This window comes from Leucoraja erinacea, chromosome 12, assembly GCF_028641065.1.
Source record: "Leucoraja erinacea ecotype New England chromosome 12, Leri_hhj_1, whole genome shotgun sequence".
Classification (NCBI taxonomy): Eukaryota; Metazoa; Chordata; class Chondrichthyes; order Rajiformes; family Rajidae; genus Leucoraja; species Leucoraja erinaceus.
Window position 1 is genome coordinate 1,120,162 of NC_073388.1, and position 17,178 is coordinate 1,137,339.

Below are 17,178 nucleotides of genomic sequence, written 5' to 3' on the forward strand. Positions count from 1 at the left end.
TAATTAGATTAGCCTACATCCACAACTATACAATACCATGTAGCCATACATCCTGCACGCACCACCCACTACAGCCTTGGATCTCCAAGGTTCAAGTGTGTTTTGCAAATTTCTTCAGCGACCTGTCCAGTCTGTAAGATTGGAGGGAACATGCTTCCTGTGATGTGGTTTGTCCCAGTCTACAGGCAGGCTAGCTTGTGCACCAAGACCCACAGAGTGTCAGCACCCATAACACCAGCACCACCAGATTCTCTCCCCCCCCCCCCCCCCCCCCCCCCCTCATGTTGTCCCAGGTGAATGCAGTCCCATTCTACCCGCAGTTGTGGAGTCTACCCATCCTAATGGAATAGGGGTGGAGAGGGAGAAGTGTCACGCAGGAGAGAGGAGTGTGTCTGGGAGGGGAGGGGGGGAGGGTCCATGGGGGGAGGGGGGAGGGTCCAGGGGGAGAGGGGAGTGTCCTACAGGAGTGTCGCAGAAGAGGGGGGAGGGTCTGGGGGGGGGGAGGGGGGAGTGCCCAGGGGGGGTGTGTCCAGGGGGAGGGGCCGGGGGGGGGCCAGGGGGGTGTCCAGGGGGGGAGGGGGGGGAGTGTCTAGGGGGGAGGGGCCAGGGGGGAGGGGGGGGTCCAGGGGGGAGGGGCCAGGGGGGGAGGGGCAATGGGGGGAGTGTACAGGGGGGGGGGGCCAGGGGGGGAGCCCAGGGGGGGAGGGGGAGTGTACAGGGGGAGAGGGGGGGTCCAGGGGGGGGGCCAGGGGGGAGGGGCCTGGGGGGAGTGTACAGGGGGGGAGGGTCCAGGGGGGGGGGTGTCCAGGGGGAGAGTGTTGGGGACAGTGAATGGACAAGCTCCCGCGACAGGATTTCTCTCTACTGTGAAATTCTGCCGCTCTTTGTTCTTTTAACTCCTGGATTTGAATCCCGTTGTAATTATTTTTCCCCGTAGCAAAGTACATCAGCTGGAGAAGCTGCCAGTGCAACTGTTTGAAGTGGATGAAGATGCAGATGAGGGACGCAGTGATTTTCCCACCAGATTGAGTGGGCTGCAGGAGATTGGTGCGTGTGACGGTGGGTGGGGGTGGGGGGGGGGGGGGGGGGGGGGGGAGGGGATCTGTGATGTGATGGGGGGTGGTCCTACGGTGGCCCGCAAACAGGGCAGGTTCTGAAGCCAAACATGTAGACACCCCGTAGAGAGCAAGTGGCTTCTATTGATAAGAATTTCCTGTCAAAAATGGACAGGCCCATTAGACTGCATGTTCTATACACCTCAGTTTAATAACGCACAAGTACTGGAGCAGCATATCTGGAGGACATGGATATGCGATGTTTCAGGTTGGGACCCTTCTTCAGACCACCTGAAACGTCACCTGTCCATGCCCCAGTTGCTGGCTGAGCTGCTGATTTACTCCAACACTTTGTGCTCTGCTCAGGATTCCAGCCTCCAAAGTCCCTTCACATGTCGTAGGAGTTGGATTAGGCCATTCGGCCCATCTAGTCTACTCCACCATTCAATCATGGCTGATCTATCTCTCCCTTCTAACCCCATTCTCCTGCCCCAAAAGCTTTGATGTCTTTGCTGGTCATCTATCTTCTGTGGCAATGAGTTTCACAAATTCACAAATTCTCTGATTAAAGAAATTCCACACAATCTTTTTAAAGGTACACCCTTTAATTCTGAGGCTGTGCCCTCTAGTCCTAGACTCTCCCACTGATGGAAACATCTTCTCCACATCCACTCGATCAAGGCCTTTCACTATTTGGCCAGTTTCAATGAGGTCCCCCCTCATTCTTTTATGCTCCAGTGAGTGCAGACCCAGTGCCGACAAACGCTCATCATAGGTTAACCCATTCATTCCTGTTTCTCAGCATTGCAATGCAATGACTCAAACACCGGTGTCTCATCCGTGACATTGTGTCTCCGCAGGATGCTGCATCGCTGTGCTCACAGAAAGGAGGCAACGTCATGGAAGGGTGGCTCTATAAAGCCCACATGAACAACACCATGAGTGTAACCATCCGGGTAAGACCAACAGCTGCTGGCGATGAGAGGGGAGGATAAAGGATGAAACGTCCTGATCTGAAACATCAACCGTCCATCCCCTCCACAGATGCTGCCTGACCCGCTGAGTTACTCCAGCACTCTGTGAAACGTCACCTATCCATGTTCTCCACAGATGCTGCCTGACCAGCTGAGTTACTCCAGCACTCTGTGAGACGTCACCTATCCATGTTCTCCACAGATGCTGCCTGCCCCGCTGAGTTACTCCAGCACTCTGTGAAACGTCACCTATCCATGTTCTCCACAGATGCTGCTGCACCCCGCTGAGTTACTCCAGCACTCTGTGAAACGTCACCTATCCATGTTCTCCACAGATGCTGCCTGACCCGCTGAGTTACTCCAGCACTCTGTGAAACGTCACCTATCCATGTTCTCCACAGATGCTGCCTGACCCACTGAGTTACTCCAGCACTCTGTGTTTTTGCTTACTTTAATTTCATTAATTACAAATGGCTAGCCGATATTTGTTAAATCTTCTCATATTTACCAGCTCCTTGTGGTTTGATTCTGCCGAAACTATCAAACACCACAGACATATTGAGCCTGGATCTGATTACATTTATAAGACTCGCACTGATATTGCAGCCCAGTTTTGTAGATTCAAGTCTGCATTGCATTGCCGAATCCTGGACCGTTGATTGATGAGCTGAGAGGTAACGGCACCATTTACTCCAACCAAATAAACTTCTGTTTCTTTGCAGGTTTTCAAGAGAAGATTCTGTTACCTTACCCAACTTCCCGATGGCTCCTACAGTCTCTGTTTCTGCAAAGACGAGAAGGGTTTCAAGGAGTCTAAAGGATCAATATTTTTGGATTCTTGCATCGATGTTGTTCAGGTATATCTTCAACATATTTGCTGGCTAATAATCCAAATGCATCACGTGTGGAAAATCAGTCCGGCCCAAGAACTAACCATTGTGAATCCTGCCCATCTCCCTCAGTGAGAAACGGGTGTGATCAGTCGGCAGTGAATTGCTTTGTTTAGTTTAGAGATACAGCGCGGAACCAAAGTCAAAGTCAATTGTATTTGTCACATGCACCCGAAGGTGCAGTGAAATGAATTTGCCAGCAGCGATACACTTAAAAAGAACTCACAATACATATAACCATATAACCATATAACAATTATAGCACGGAAACAGGCCATCTCGACCCTTCTAGTCCGTGCTGAACACGCAGTGGCGTAGCATGGGGGGGGCCAGTGGGGCGGTTGCCTAAATTTTTAGGGGCGCAAAAAAATTGTTGAATACATTTTTAAAACAAAATTAAGAGGCTCGTCCATATAACTATCCAATTTATTTTTAAATGATGAAAACGAACCTGCCTCCACCACCTTCACTGGAAGCTCATTCCACACAGCCACCACTCTCTGAGTAAAGAAGTTCCCCCTCATGTTACCCCTAAACTTCTGTCCCTTAATTCTCAAGTCATGTCCCCTTGTTTGCATCTTCCCTCCTCTCAGTGGGAAAAGCTTATCCACAATAGGATTTAACACAAACATCCACCACAGCATTCTTCACTGTGGGGGAGGCAACAAAGTTCAGCCAGTCCTCCTCCTTGTTCACCTGTGGTCGGGACCATGAACCCTCCGTAGTCGCCGCTACAGACGCCTGATGTACAGCCCTCTCGTCGCAATGATTGAAACCTCGACGGTCGAACACACTCGAGGAGGTCGAGGAAACCAGGCCCTTCGGCCCACCGAGCCTGCACCGACCAGCGATCCCTGCACACTTGCACTATCCTACACACATTGGGGACAATTTACAATTATACCAGGCTAAAGAACCTACAAACCTGTATGTCTTTGAAGTGTGGGAGTAAACCGGAGCACCCGGAGGAAACCCACGCAGTCACAGGGAGAACGTTGAAACTCCATGCAAACAGCACCCGTAGTCGGGATTGAACCTGGGTCCTGGCAGCGTGAGGCAGCAACTCTACCACTGCACCACCGTGCTGCCCATCATATCATAACTTGTTGCTTGAATCATTCAGGTGACCAATCTCCCATTGTCATTATGGTTCAATGGAGAGTTTGGCCCAATGAGCCGGAGTTTGAAGCATCAAGACAAGGGGAAGCCATTCATCTCTCCACCCACCTTTCATCGATGTTGACCCGAACTCCAGGAGGTTGATTCACCGTTGCTCCACATGCTCCACGTCCCACTTGCCGATTTTTTCGGCGACTGCTGGCGTCATATCAGGGTCACCAAAAGATTTAGAAAATTGCCAAATCCAGCGGAGACAAAAAAATGTTGTGACACTTGAAAAAACACCGAGCGTAAATACGTCGTCACGCTGCGACTTTTTCGGTGACCTGATACGTCAATCATTGATGCCGGCAGTTGCCGAAAACATTGCCAAGTGGGACAGGCCCTTCAAACAACAAAACAAAGATCTTGTTTGACTGTCCTCCATATCCGCACTTGTGGGGGAGAGGGGTGGGGAGAAGAGGATTAAGAGGTCTTGTACCATCGTGCCACGTGGAAGAGACCCTTTGGCCCATTTTATTTTTTATTTTTTCAATTTTATTAGTAAGTACAGTCATATGGCACCAAAGTGCCTAATATATATATTCATAATACATTTTATGTACAACTTCTTTTTTTTTTTTGTTACATTGAAAAAAGATTAGAATAAGAAAAAGAAGTTAGATAGTAAAGGATAGAAAGATGTGAAATATATAGTGTGTGAAGAAAGAAAATGAGTAAATGAAGAAAGTTGAGAAAGAGAAAATAGAGAAAAGAAAATAAAATAAAAAAGAAAAGGAGATCATTATTTATAATCTTGACCAACCCTCGTCCAGTCCTGAAACAGTTATTTTTTACAATTGTGTTGCACCATATGATTCCAAAAATACGAATGGAGACCAACTCGTTATGAATTGGTCTGATTTATCCATTAGGAGGAATCGCATTTCCTCAAGATGAGCGATGTCCAACATACTTGCAGTCCACATTTTAAGTGTTGGTAATGATGTACCCTTCCAAAATTTAAGTATTAATTTTTTTGTTATTATTAAACCATAGTTAAGGAATAGATTTTGAGATGTGTTCAATTTATTCCCATCTTCCATTACACCAAATATAATCATTTCAGTATTAGGTTCCATTCTTGTCTTGAATAATTTTGTAAATATTTCAAAAATATCTTTCCAAAATCTATAAAGTTTTATGCAGGAAACTAAGGAGTGTGTTATAGTTGCCTTTTGGGCTAGACATTTATCACAAGTGGCGGATATATTTGGATAAAATTTGTTCAATCTTGTTTTTGAATAATATAATCTATGTACAATTTTAAATTAAATTAGATTATGTCTTACATTAATTGAACATTTGTGAATATATATCAAGTATTTTTCCCATGTAACCTTCGTGATTTTTATCATTAGTTCCCGTTCCCACTCTTCTCTAAGTACCTTTAGCCCATTGAGGTGATACTATCACCCATACAGATTTTAGCACCAAGAATACATCTGACCCATCTAATCTCCACTTTATTTAGTGTTGCCCACAGCCTCATCGCTCTTCCCTGGTTCTTCCTCCCCTCCTTTACCCATTCTATCCATTTCTCCTCGTTACCAAGACTTGTTACTCTTCCCACCTAGTTCCACCTGCCCACAACCCACATCCTTCCTGATTGTATTGGCCACCGCACTTGAACAAGCCATCATTCTCTTGCCAGACATTCCCGGAGATTTTCCTCGCATCACGTTTGGTTGGTTCCCATCATTCCACGTCCCCGTGTTTTTAATATCAGGCAATGGGAAAAGTGTCTACCAGTTGCGAGGCCCACCATCCCTGCTTCTCCTGTCCCTCCCTCCTCAGTCTCCATCTCGGGTCCATCGCTCCTGAACCCCCTCTACAACCATCACCTCTTTCCCTAAGATGTGGTGCCCAGAACTGCAGTGTTTTCCCCTTTAACTTATTTTCCAAGACAGCATTTGACAACATGACAATTTCGCTGGATCTGCATTGAAAATATCCCGGGACGCGACTTCCACTATCCTATGAGGAAGAAGCTTCCAATGACCCTTGACTTGAGAGTGAAAATTCCTCATCTCGTGGACTTGAGCTTCCCCCTTCAAGAGGAAACCTCCTCACCACATCCACCCCGACAAGACCTGCAGGGTCTCATTGTATCAGTTGCCCCTCTCTCCCCCTTCTATACAGTAGATACAACCCAGCCCCTCTAAACATAGAAAATAGGTGCAGGAGTAGGCCATTCGGCCCTTCGAGCCTGCACCGCCATTCAATATGATCATGGCTGATCATCCAACTCAGTATCCTGTACCTGCCTTCTCTCCATACCCCCGATCCCTTTAGCCACAAGGGCCACATCTAACTCCCTCTTAAATATAGCCAATGAACTGTGGCCTCAACTACCTTCTGTGGCAGAGAATTCCACAGATTCACCACTCTCTGTGTGAAAACGTTCTTCATAAGACAAGGGCAGCATGGTGGCGCAGCGGTAGAGTTGCTGCCTCACAGCGCCAGAGACCCGGGTTCAATCCTGACTACGGATGCTGTCTGTACGGAGTTTGCACGTTCTCCCCGTGACCTGCGTGGGTTTTCTTCGGGATCTCTGGTTTCCTCCCCCACACTACAAAGACGTGCAGGTTTGTACTCTAATTGGATTTGGTAAAATTGTAAATTGTCCCTCGTGTGAGCAGGAGGATGGCGTTAGTGTACGGGAATCGCTGGTCAGCGCGGAGGGACTGTTTCCGTGCTAGATCTCCAAACAAAATAAAACCTGATAAAACTGTGCCCGATATCGGCCCATTAAACCATGAGGCCATTTAGTCGCAGTGCTCGGGGATTAGATCCATGCCTCTGCTGTGAGTCCAGTGCACGGGGACTAGATCCATGCACCTGCTGTGAGTCCAGTGCACGGGGACTAGATCCATGCACCTGCTGTGAGTCCAGTGCACGGGGACTAGATCCATGCCTCTGCTGTGAGTCCAGTGCATGGGGATTAGATCCATGCACCTGCTGTGAGTCCAGTGCACGGGGACTAGATCCATGCATCTGCTGTGAGTCCAGTGCACGGGGATTAGATCCATGCACCTGCTGTGAGTCCAGTGCACGGGGATTAGATCCATGCACCTGCTGTGAGTGCCAGTGCACGGGGATTAGATCCATGCACCTGCTGTGAGTCCAGTGCATGGGGATTAGATCCATGCACCTGCTGTGAGTCCAGTGCATGGGGATTAGATCCATGCACCTGCTGTGAGTCCAGTGCATGGGGACTAGATCCATGCACCTGCTGTGCAGTGCACGGGGATTAGATCCATGCACCTGCTGTGAGTCCAGTGCACGGGGACTAGATCCATGCACCTGCTGTGAGTCCAGTGCATGGGGATTAGATCCATCTGCAGTGCAGTGCACGGGGATTAGATCCATGCACCTGCTGTGAGTCGCAGTGCATGGGGATTAGATCCATGCCTCTGCTGTGAGTCCAGTGCACGGGGATTAGATCCATGCACCTGCTGTGAGTCCAGTGCATGGGGATTAGATCCATGCAGCTGTGAGTCTGCTGTGAGTCGCAGTGCGCGGGCACTAAATCCATGCACCTGCTGTGAGTCCAGTGCGCGGGCATTAAATCCATGCACCTGCTTCCACCGCCAGTGCTCCAAGATGCGGCGTTACGGCTTTGAGCTCCGGATGCAGGAGAAGTGCAGCTGTCACTTGGCTGCGGAGAGTGAGCAGGAGATGGACGAGTGGATAACGACTCTGCGGAAAGTCATCCAGAGCAACTTTGACGGCTCCATGTCGGAGAGGAGGAACGGCGACTTGTCAGAGACGGGAATCGGTAATTAACTCTTGCCCCGGGGAACCGCTGTGGGGGTGGACGAAGGAGGACTGAGTAATGGCCCTGTCCCATGGTACTAGTTCATTCCAAGAGCTCTCCCGAGTTTAAAAAAAAAATCAAACTCGTGGTAAGCACGGAGAATGAACGTAGCGGGTACGTCGGAGCTCGGGGATGTCTCTTAGCGGCTCGTAACGCTAACGGCAGGTACTTGGGAAGACTCGCTAATGGCAGGTAAGCACGGGAAGACTGGTGAAGATTTTTCAACATGTTGAAAAATGTCCACGAGAGCCCCGAGTACCGACGAGCGGCCATTACCGTAAATCACCGAGTTCGAATCAGGGCAAACTCTGGAGAACTCTTGGAATGAACTCGTACAGTGGGACAGGGGCCATAAGTTTGTCAGCACCTCCATCTGTATTCCTTGGGTATTCCTGCAAAAAATTTAACTGTGCCTTGTCACGGGTGACAATAAAGTATCCCATGCCACATAGAACGTGGGACAGCACAGGAACAGGCCCTTCGGCCCACAATGTCTGTGCCGAACATGATGCCTAGTTAATCTCCTCTGCCTATAAGTGATCCGTCCCTGCCCTGCATATCCATGCGTCTATAAAAGCCACTTGAGTACCACTATGGCATGTGCATCTACCACCATCATCCCAAGAAGCAAGTTCCAGGCCCCCACCATTCTCTGTGTACGATCACATCATCTGTACACTTTGACCCACTCACTTTAAAGCTATGTCATTTAGTTTTCGATATTCCCATTCTGGGATGATGGTTCACACTCTCTACTGCATCCATGCCTTCCATCAGTGTTATGTATCCAGAAAGTCTCCCGCCAGCTTCCAGCATTCCAGAGAAAACAATCCCACTTCCTCCCTCATCTCCTTGTTGCTGTTACTCCCCTGATGCAGACAGCATCCAGTGCACAATATGCTGTTGTAGCTAGTCTGAAGAAGGGTCTCGACCCAAAACGTCACCTATTCCTTCGCTCCATAAGATGCTGCCTCACCTACTGAGTTTCTCCAGCATTTTTTGTCTACCTAGCTACAGAGAAAGTTCATTGATTCATCCCGAACAATGTGGAAACAGGCCCTTCGGCCCAACTTGCCCACACTGGCCAACATGCCCCATCTACACTAGTCCCACCTGCCTGCGTTTGGCCCGCATCCCTCCAAACCTGTCGTATCCATGTACCTATCTAACTGTTTATTAAATGTTGGGATAGTCACTGCCTCAACGACCTCCTCTCGCAGCTCGTTCCATACAACCATCGCCCTTTCTGTGAAAAATTTTAAATACAATTTTTCCCCTTCACCTTAAATTGTGACAATAATGCACAATTGCCCGGGCCACTATAGGGTGGATTGGAAGATTGGGAATGAATCCTCCGCATATGAGCGGTCCGTACAGACCATGCTTTTCTCTCTAACGTAGATAAAAATGCTGGAGAGACTCAGCGGGTGAGGCAGCATCTATGGAGCGAAGGAATAGGAGACATTTCGGGTCGAGACCCTTCTTCAGAGCAAGAGGGTACACAGAGGGTGGCTGGGACCTGCTTTTCTCTCTGGTCCTGATGAGGGATAGGATCACATTGACTCACTTCCCCCCGACCCCACGCCTGGGCTGTGGCCTGGACCAGCCTGGTGATACAATACATCGCCCATGCTGAGACAAGGGCCTCGCTGGGACTGGCATCTTCTGAAAGATGTCTCCGTTTGTTTTCCAGACGAAGACTCGTTGAGCCAGGGCAAATCTGAAAACATGATGGAGAGTCTGGAGAAGAGTATGCACCCTGAGTTAATGAAGGTAATCTTACTTAGAATTGTTTGATTGGAAGTGACTAATGCCCCTGTCCCAATTAGGAAACCTGAACGGAAACCTCTGGAGACTTTGCGCCCCACCCAAGGTTTCCGTGCGGTTCCCGGAGGTTTTTGTCCGTCTCCCTAATGGTCGAAAGTGGTTTCCGCTTCTTCTATGTTCCGGCAATTATTTCAAAAAATTCAAAACCGGCCGCGACTAAAAATAGGTTGCCGTTTTAAAAACCGGTGATTTTTTAGTCGAAGCCGGTTGCGATGCTAGTTGAAGGTGGTTGCCGGAGGTTGCAGGTCTTACTTTCCACTACCTGCAACCTCCGGCAACCACCTGGAACTAGCATCGCAACCTGTGAATGATATTCTGAGAGTCACGGATCTGTGCAGCAAAACATGATGCAATGATAAACTAATGTTTAAATGTCCATGTGCATATCCAAAACCTCTCACCTTCATTAAACACCACTGTTGTATCTGCAAACATAGAAACATAGAAACTGGCAAGGTCTTCCATTCGGCCCTTCGAGCACCCTGCTAAGCCAGCAATATGCATGCCTGATCATCCGCTGAGTATCCCTACCCTGCACTCTGTGAAACTGATCCCCTATCCAGGGCCACATCTAACTCCCTCCACAGATAGCAATGAACTGGACCCAACTACCCTTATGGGAGAGTTCACAGCATCTACTACTCTCTGTGTGAAAATAGGCAGCGTTTCGGGCTCTTCCTAGCCCTGAAGCTGAATGAATGAGATGAGCACATAATGGGGCGAATGAGTCCAGAAGGGTATCTCGGCCCGAAACATCTTCCTATTTCCTTAGCTTCATAGAGGGGCAGATGCTGCTGACCCGCTGAGTTACTCCAGCACTCTGTGAAACGTCACCTATCCATGTTCTCCACAGATGCTGCCTGACCCGCTGAGTTACTCCAGCACTTTGTGCAACATCACCTATCCCTGTTCTCCACAGATGCTGCCTGACGCGCTGAGTTACTCCAGCACTCTGTGAAACGTCACCCATCCATGTTCTCCACAGATGCTGCCTGACCCGCTGAGTTACTCCAGCACTCTGGCCTTTGGTGTATTCTCGATACTAGTCCTTCATTGAAGCTCTGAACAGAATGAACAGCCATGTATAGAGTTGACAAAACTTGGTTGATCTTGGCCAGTTTATTATAGTTTGTAAAGCCGCAGAGTGTATTTTGCCGTTGAATATTTGTTGTTCATATTTTCTAGGAGCATAATTAGGCCATTCGGCCCATCAAGTCTACTCTGCCATTCAATCATGGTTGATCTGTTTTTCCCTAAACCCCATTCTCTTGCCTTTGCCCCCCAACCCCAGACACCCTCGTCTATAGGTAAGGGGGAGGGGGATTAGGTTCATTGTTGTCACGTGTACCGAGGTACAGAGAAAGGCTTTGTTTAGGGATCTTAAAGATAGCAGAGTCAGGGGATATGGGGAGAAGGCAGGAACGGGGTACTGATTGTGGATGATCAGCCATGGTCACATTGAATGGCGGTGCTGGCTCGAAGGGCCGAATGGCCTCCACCTGAACCTATTGTCTATTGTCTATTGTCTATTGCATGCTGTCGTAAGAGAGTAGTTATTACACACCATGAATTGAATCGTCAAACCCCAGTACAATAGATAGAGCAAAGTGGGAGCTGCAGAGGACAGTGGGGAAAGTTGCTAACGTTTCTCTCTCTTTATTCCATCTCTTTATCTAGTATGCCCGTGAATCAGATTACCACAACAAACTCAGCCGCAACGAAGGCAGATGTAAACTCTTTGCAATGGATGCAGAGGCACAGGTAGGGATGGTGGCAGCGTGATCTACTGCGTAAAGTACAGGCAGTTATTGTGACAGTAGATAGTTGCATTGCCATGAATCCAATGAACCGTGGCAACGGGGATAATGGGGTTTGCATCCAGAGAGCATCAGACTCGCAATAAGTTATTTTGCCCCAACATGATTGTCCAAAATAAACTTCTTGTTAATAGCAATAAGTTTATATTTGTTACTGAAAGCTAAAGTAATAACGGCTGCATGTTACATGGTTCGATAGAGTATCGGTTATTGTTTTTGTCACGTCCACTGAAAAGCCTTTTTGTTGCGCGCTAACCAGTCAGCGGAAAGACAATACATGATTACAATCGAGCCGTCCACAGTGTACAGATACATGATAAAGGGAATAACGTTTAGTGCAAGGTAAAGCCAGTAAAGTCTGATCAAAGATATTCCATCAAGTGTCAAAGGAAGTGATTGCTTGCCAATTTCTGACTACGTTATTAAAACACAATGGAATCTGATTACCGCGGGGAGGTTACATGGAAACAGTTTTTTTCTGAAACTGTTGTTTTTCCAAGACAGCATTTGTCTTGCTTGTGAATTTCCAAAGTAGCATTTAAGTGGTTGTCTAGCTTTTGATTGAAATCGTTTTATATCCAATTTGGCCCCAATAAAACATAAATACAGGTAAACAGAAGTTTACCTGTATCTCCTCCAACCTCAACTACTGCATCTGCTGCTCTAGATGTCAGCTGATCTACATCGGTGAGACTAAGCGGAGGTTGGGCGATCGTTTCGCCGAACACCTCCACTCGGTCCGCAAGAACCTACCTGAACTCCCGGTGGCTCAGCACTTCAACTCCCCCTTCCATTCCCAATCCGACCTCTCTGTCCTGGGTCTCCTCCATTGCCAGAGTGAGCAACACCGGAAATTGGAGGAACAGCACCTCATATTCCGCTTGGGGAGCCTGCATCCGGCGGGGGCATGAACATTGAATTCTCCCAATTTTGTTAGCCCTTGCTGTCTCCTCCCCTTCCTTAACCCTCAAGCTGTCTCCTTCCATCCCCCCGCCCTCGGGCTCCTCCTCCTCCCTTTTTCTTTCCTTCTCCCTGCCACCCCCTATCAGTCTGAAGAAGGGTTTCGGCCCGAAACGTTACCTATTTCCTTCGCTCCATAGATGCTGCTGCACCCGCTGAGTTTCTCCAGCATTTTTTTGTGCCCCATCTACACTCGTCCCACCTGTCCATGTTTGGCCTCCATCCTCGCAACCTATCCAAACCTGTACCTGACCAAGTGTCATTTAGAAGTTGTTCCTGCCTCAACTACCTCCGGCAGCTCGTTTTGTACAACCACCATCCTCTGTGTGAAAAATCTCGCGCTCAGGTTCCTATTAACTCTTTCTCCTGTCACCTTAAACCTGCGTCCACTGGTTCTTGAACCTTGAGTCTGCTAAAAGACTCTGTGCATTAGCCCGACCTATTCCCCTCATGGTGTTGTACAGTGTATTTATTGTAGCTCACGTTTGTACCCAGAGGAGCATGAAGCAAAGATGCTCGAACTGTGTATCACTTGGTCAGGTTCCACATTCTTCAAAAGGCAGCTACAGAGAGTGAGGAGTGACCTAGTGCTCTCCTGTAAGGCCCAACTGGTCGTTGTTGGTTCGATCGATGTCAATTGACCGGGATGGGCAGTCAGTCACTGGAGAGGAGTGGGAGCCAAAGTCAGAGCCATGTGTCTCCATTAACTCCATCTACACGTCTACACTTCACGCTGCCTCGATAATCAAGGACAAGTCGCACCCTGGCCACTCCCTCTTCTCCCCTCTCCCATCGGGCAAAAGTGTGAACACACACACCTCCAGATTCAGGGACCGTTTCTTCCCAGCTGTTACCAGGCAACTGAACCATCCTCACCAACTAGAGAGTTGTCCTGACCTCCTATCTACCTCATTGGAGACCCCTGGGCTATCTTTAATCAGACTTTACTGGACTTAATCTTGCACTAAACATGATTCCCTTTATCCTGTATCAGTACACTGTGGACAGCTTGATTGTAATCATGTGTGGTCTTTCCGCTGACTGGTTCGCATGCACCGTACAGTTTTTCACTGTACCTCGGTACAAGTGACAATAAACTAAACTAAACTAAATTAAACTGAGCTTCTGCCAAGAGTGTTTTATTGTCATGTGTCCCAGATAGGACAATTAAACTCTTGCATTGCAGCAGCACAACACAATATGTAAACATAATACAGAACAGGAGATAAAAATGTTCACTGTGTGTGTATACACATGCACATATACCCAATAAATATCAAATATAGTGCAATAATAATAATAGCCTGTTGTAGTTCAGGGCTTATTTGTTGTTGTGTTTAATAGCCTGATGGCTGTGGGGAAGCAGCTGTTCCTGAACCTGGGCGTTACAGTTTTCAGGCTCCTGTACCTTCTTCCCGAAGGCAACGGTGAGATGAGTGTGTGGCCAGGATGGTGTGGGTCTTTGCTGATGCTGGGAGCCTTTTTGAGGCAGCGACTGTGATAGATCCCTTCGATGGTGAGGAGGTCAGAGCCGATGATGGACTGGGCTTTGGGTATGTTTGAGAACTGAAGGAGAAAGAGGAATGCAACCAGAACACAGCACAGCCAGGTCTTTGTGGGAAATACTTATGTGATGCATGTTCATCCACTTCTGACATCTGCTGTTAAAACCTTTCTATTTAAGAAACTGGATTTTTCGGGCATTGAACCAGAGGTGAGGCCATTGGAGGAAAAGTTTGGCAAGCGCTTTCTGGTCAAGTGCCACAACTTGAGTTTTGCTCTGCAAGGCCTGGTCAGTGAGCAGGGAGATGGAACGATGACCAATGTGAGTTATCTTTGTCTCAATCCGTTCATGTGCAAAATGTTCCGTTTATGCAATATAAATGCACCGTTAAAACAATCGATGAAGGCATGTGTGTTCGAACATAGCTCCCAGTTAGATAACCCGCATAAATGATGATAACGAGTTTTATAGACAATAGGTACAGGAGTAGGCCATTCGGCCCTTCGAGATCATGGCTGATCATCTACTATCAGTACCCCATTCCTGCTTTCTCCCCATATCCCCTGACTCCGTTACGGGGGCACTGAAGATGGGGCCCACTTGTAAACGTCACCTATCCATGTTCTCCACAGATGCTGCCTGACCCGCTGAGTTACTCCAGCACTCTGTGAAGCGCAGCATCTATGGAGCGAAGGATGCTGCCTGGCAACGAGTTACGGGCAGCAATCTCTTCACGTCACCTATCAATGTTTCGGGCCGATGCTGCCTGACCGGAAGGGTTTTGGTGCAGCAAAACGTTGCCTATAGGCAACTTAGGGCCATAAATGCTTGCTGCAAATAGGCAACGTTTCGGGCCGAAACTTCCGGGTTTCTGCCCGAAACGTGCCTATTTCCTTGTTCTCCATAGATGCTGCCTGACCCGCTGAGTTACTCCAGCACTCAGTGAAACGTCACCTATCCATGTTCTCCACAGATGCTGCCTGACCCGCTGAGTTACTCCAGCACTCTGTGAAACGTCACCTATCCATGTTCTCCACAGATGCTGCCTGACCTGCTGAGTTACTCCAGCACTCTGTCTTGGTTTCATCCAGAATGTTGGGTATCTATCTCCAGACTCCCACGAGGGGTCTCCGGTTATGAATGGAACAATTCTGCTGTGTGCATTCATTCTGGAATTCAAGGAATGTCAGTATTGGCTGCGGAGGGCTGGATTGGTATGAAATTGAATCATTTCCGCTCCTATTTTTAAAAAGTTTCACTTTGTTTAGGAAGGCTACAGACAGTCAACGAGTTGTACAGCATGAAAACAGCCTTCCAGCCCATCTAGTCCATGTCTGAGAGAGAGCTACATAGGGATAAATAGCGGTGTCGGGGGATATGGGGAGAAGGCAGCAACGGGGTACTGGTTGGGGATGATCAGCCATGATCACATTGAAAGGTGGTGCTGGCTCGAAGGGCCGAATGGCCTCCTCCTGCACCTATTGTCTATTGTCTGCAAACTGGGCTAGTCCCATTGCCTGCATTTGACCTATATACCCCAAACCCTTTCCATTTATCTTTCCAGATATCTTTTAGAATGTTTTACTGTATCCACTTCTCTATCTTCCTCTGGCAGCTCATTCCACATATGACCATTCAATGAGTAAAACTGCTGCCCCTGAGATCGCCCTTAAATCTCTCCCCTCTCACCTTAAGCTTGTGCCCTCTAGTTTTAGAATCCTCCACCTTGGGAAATAAACTGAGAGTGTTCAACTCTGTCTCTGAAACTTATTTCAGAATCACAGAGCACAAAAACACATCCTTTAGCCCAACCCGCCCATGCCGACCAAGATGTCCAATCTAATCTAGTCCCATTTGCTCACATTTAGCCTGAAAGGGTTCAGAAAAGATTTACGAGGCTGTTGCCAGGACTAGAGGGTGTGAGTATAGGGAGAGGTTGAGAAGGCTGGGTCTCTATTCGTAGGAGGATGAGGGGAGATCTTCTAGAGGTATACAAAGTAATGAGAGGAATAGATTGGGTAGATGCACAGAGTCTCTGATAGAGAAGGGGAATCGAGGACCAGAGGACATGGGTTCAAGATGAAGGGGAAGGGGAAAAGATTTAATAGGAATTAAAGGGGTAACTTTTTCACATAGAGGGTGGTGGGTGTATGGAATGAGCTGCCAGAGGAGGTAGTTGAGGCTGGGACTATCCCATCGTTTAAGAAACAGTTAGACAGGTACATGGACAGGACAAGTTGGAGGGATATGGACCAAACACAGGCAGGTGGGACTAGTGTAGCTGGGAACTTATTGGCCGGTGTTGGGCGAGTTGGGCCGAAGGGCCTCTTTCCACACTGTATCACTCTATGACTCCATTCCTCTTTCATGAAGGTGTCTGGTCAGAAGAAGAGGGTTCCTCCTGGGGACCAGGCCAGTGTTTACCTTTCAGTCAGTGCCTCCTGGTGGTTTAGCAGGGTATTGCTTTGCGATCACTATGCGGTTCAAATGGTGGTTTACGTGTTCGATGCTTCGACCATGAGTGCAGGTGAAAGATTCCGTGGTGGTGTTAGTTGATCAAAAGATATATAGAAAATAGGTGCATGAGTAGGCCATTCAGCCCTTCAAGCCTGCACCGCCATTCAATATGATCATGGCTGATCATCCACAATCAGTACCCCGTTCCTGCTTTCTCCCCATATCCCTTGATTCCATTAGCCCCAAGAGCTATATCCAACTCTCTTTTGAAAACATTCGGTGAATTGGCCTCCACTGCCCTCTGTGGCAGAGAATTCTACAGATTCACAACTCTCTGTTTTCTGTCAAAAAGTGTTTGGCCCCTGTTTCTGGATCCCCCAACATGGGGTCCAAATGCTGCATCTGCCTGCCTATCCCTTAAGAATTTTATTGTTCTATGAGATTTCACTAAATGGCACAAACCCAAGCCCTCCATTCTATCAACTGGACTCCCCCAACAGAGGGGGGGGAACGGATTTTTCCTGGGAATCCATATCTGGAGTGTGCATGCGTGCTGAAAAAGGTCCAGCAGAGACTGCACTTCCTGAGGGTGCTCAGGAAGAATAACATCACTAAGAATTTTATGTTTCTATAGATACCCTCTCATCCTTCTAAATTTCAGTGCACAAGCCCAGCTGCTCCATTCTATCAACATATGACAATCCTCCCGCCACCCC

General features: G+C 48.2%; 1 protein-coding gene across 1 annotated transcript in view; it reads left to right on the forward strand.

Annotated features, from left to right (window-relative positions):
• LOC129701980 (dedicator of cytokinesis protein 11-like) overlaps positions 1-17,178 on the forward strand; it is a 221,125-nt gene that overhangs the window by 42,991 nt on the left and 160,956 nt on the right. The window contains 7 exon segments of the mRNA XM_055643437.1: positions 938-999; positions 1,914-2,011; positions 2,752-2,886; positions 7,675-7,858; positions 9,591-9,670; positions 11,402-11,485; positions 14,186-14,326. Coding sequence (XP_055499412.1) covers positions 938-999; positions 1,914-2,011; positions 2,752-2,886; positions 7,675-7,858; positions 9,591-9,670; positions 11,402-11,485; positions 14,186-14,326 — 784 coding nt within the window.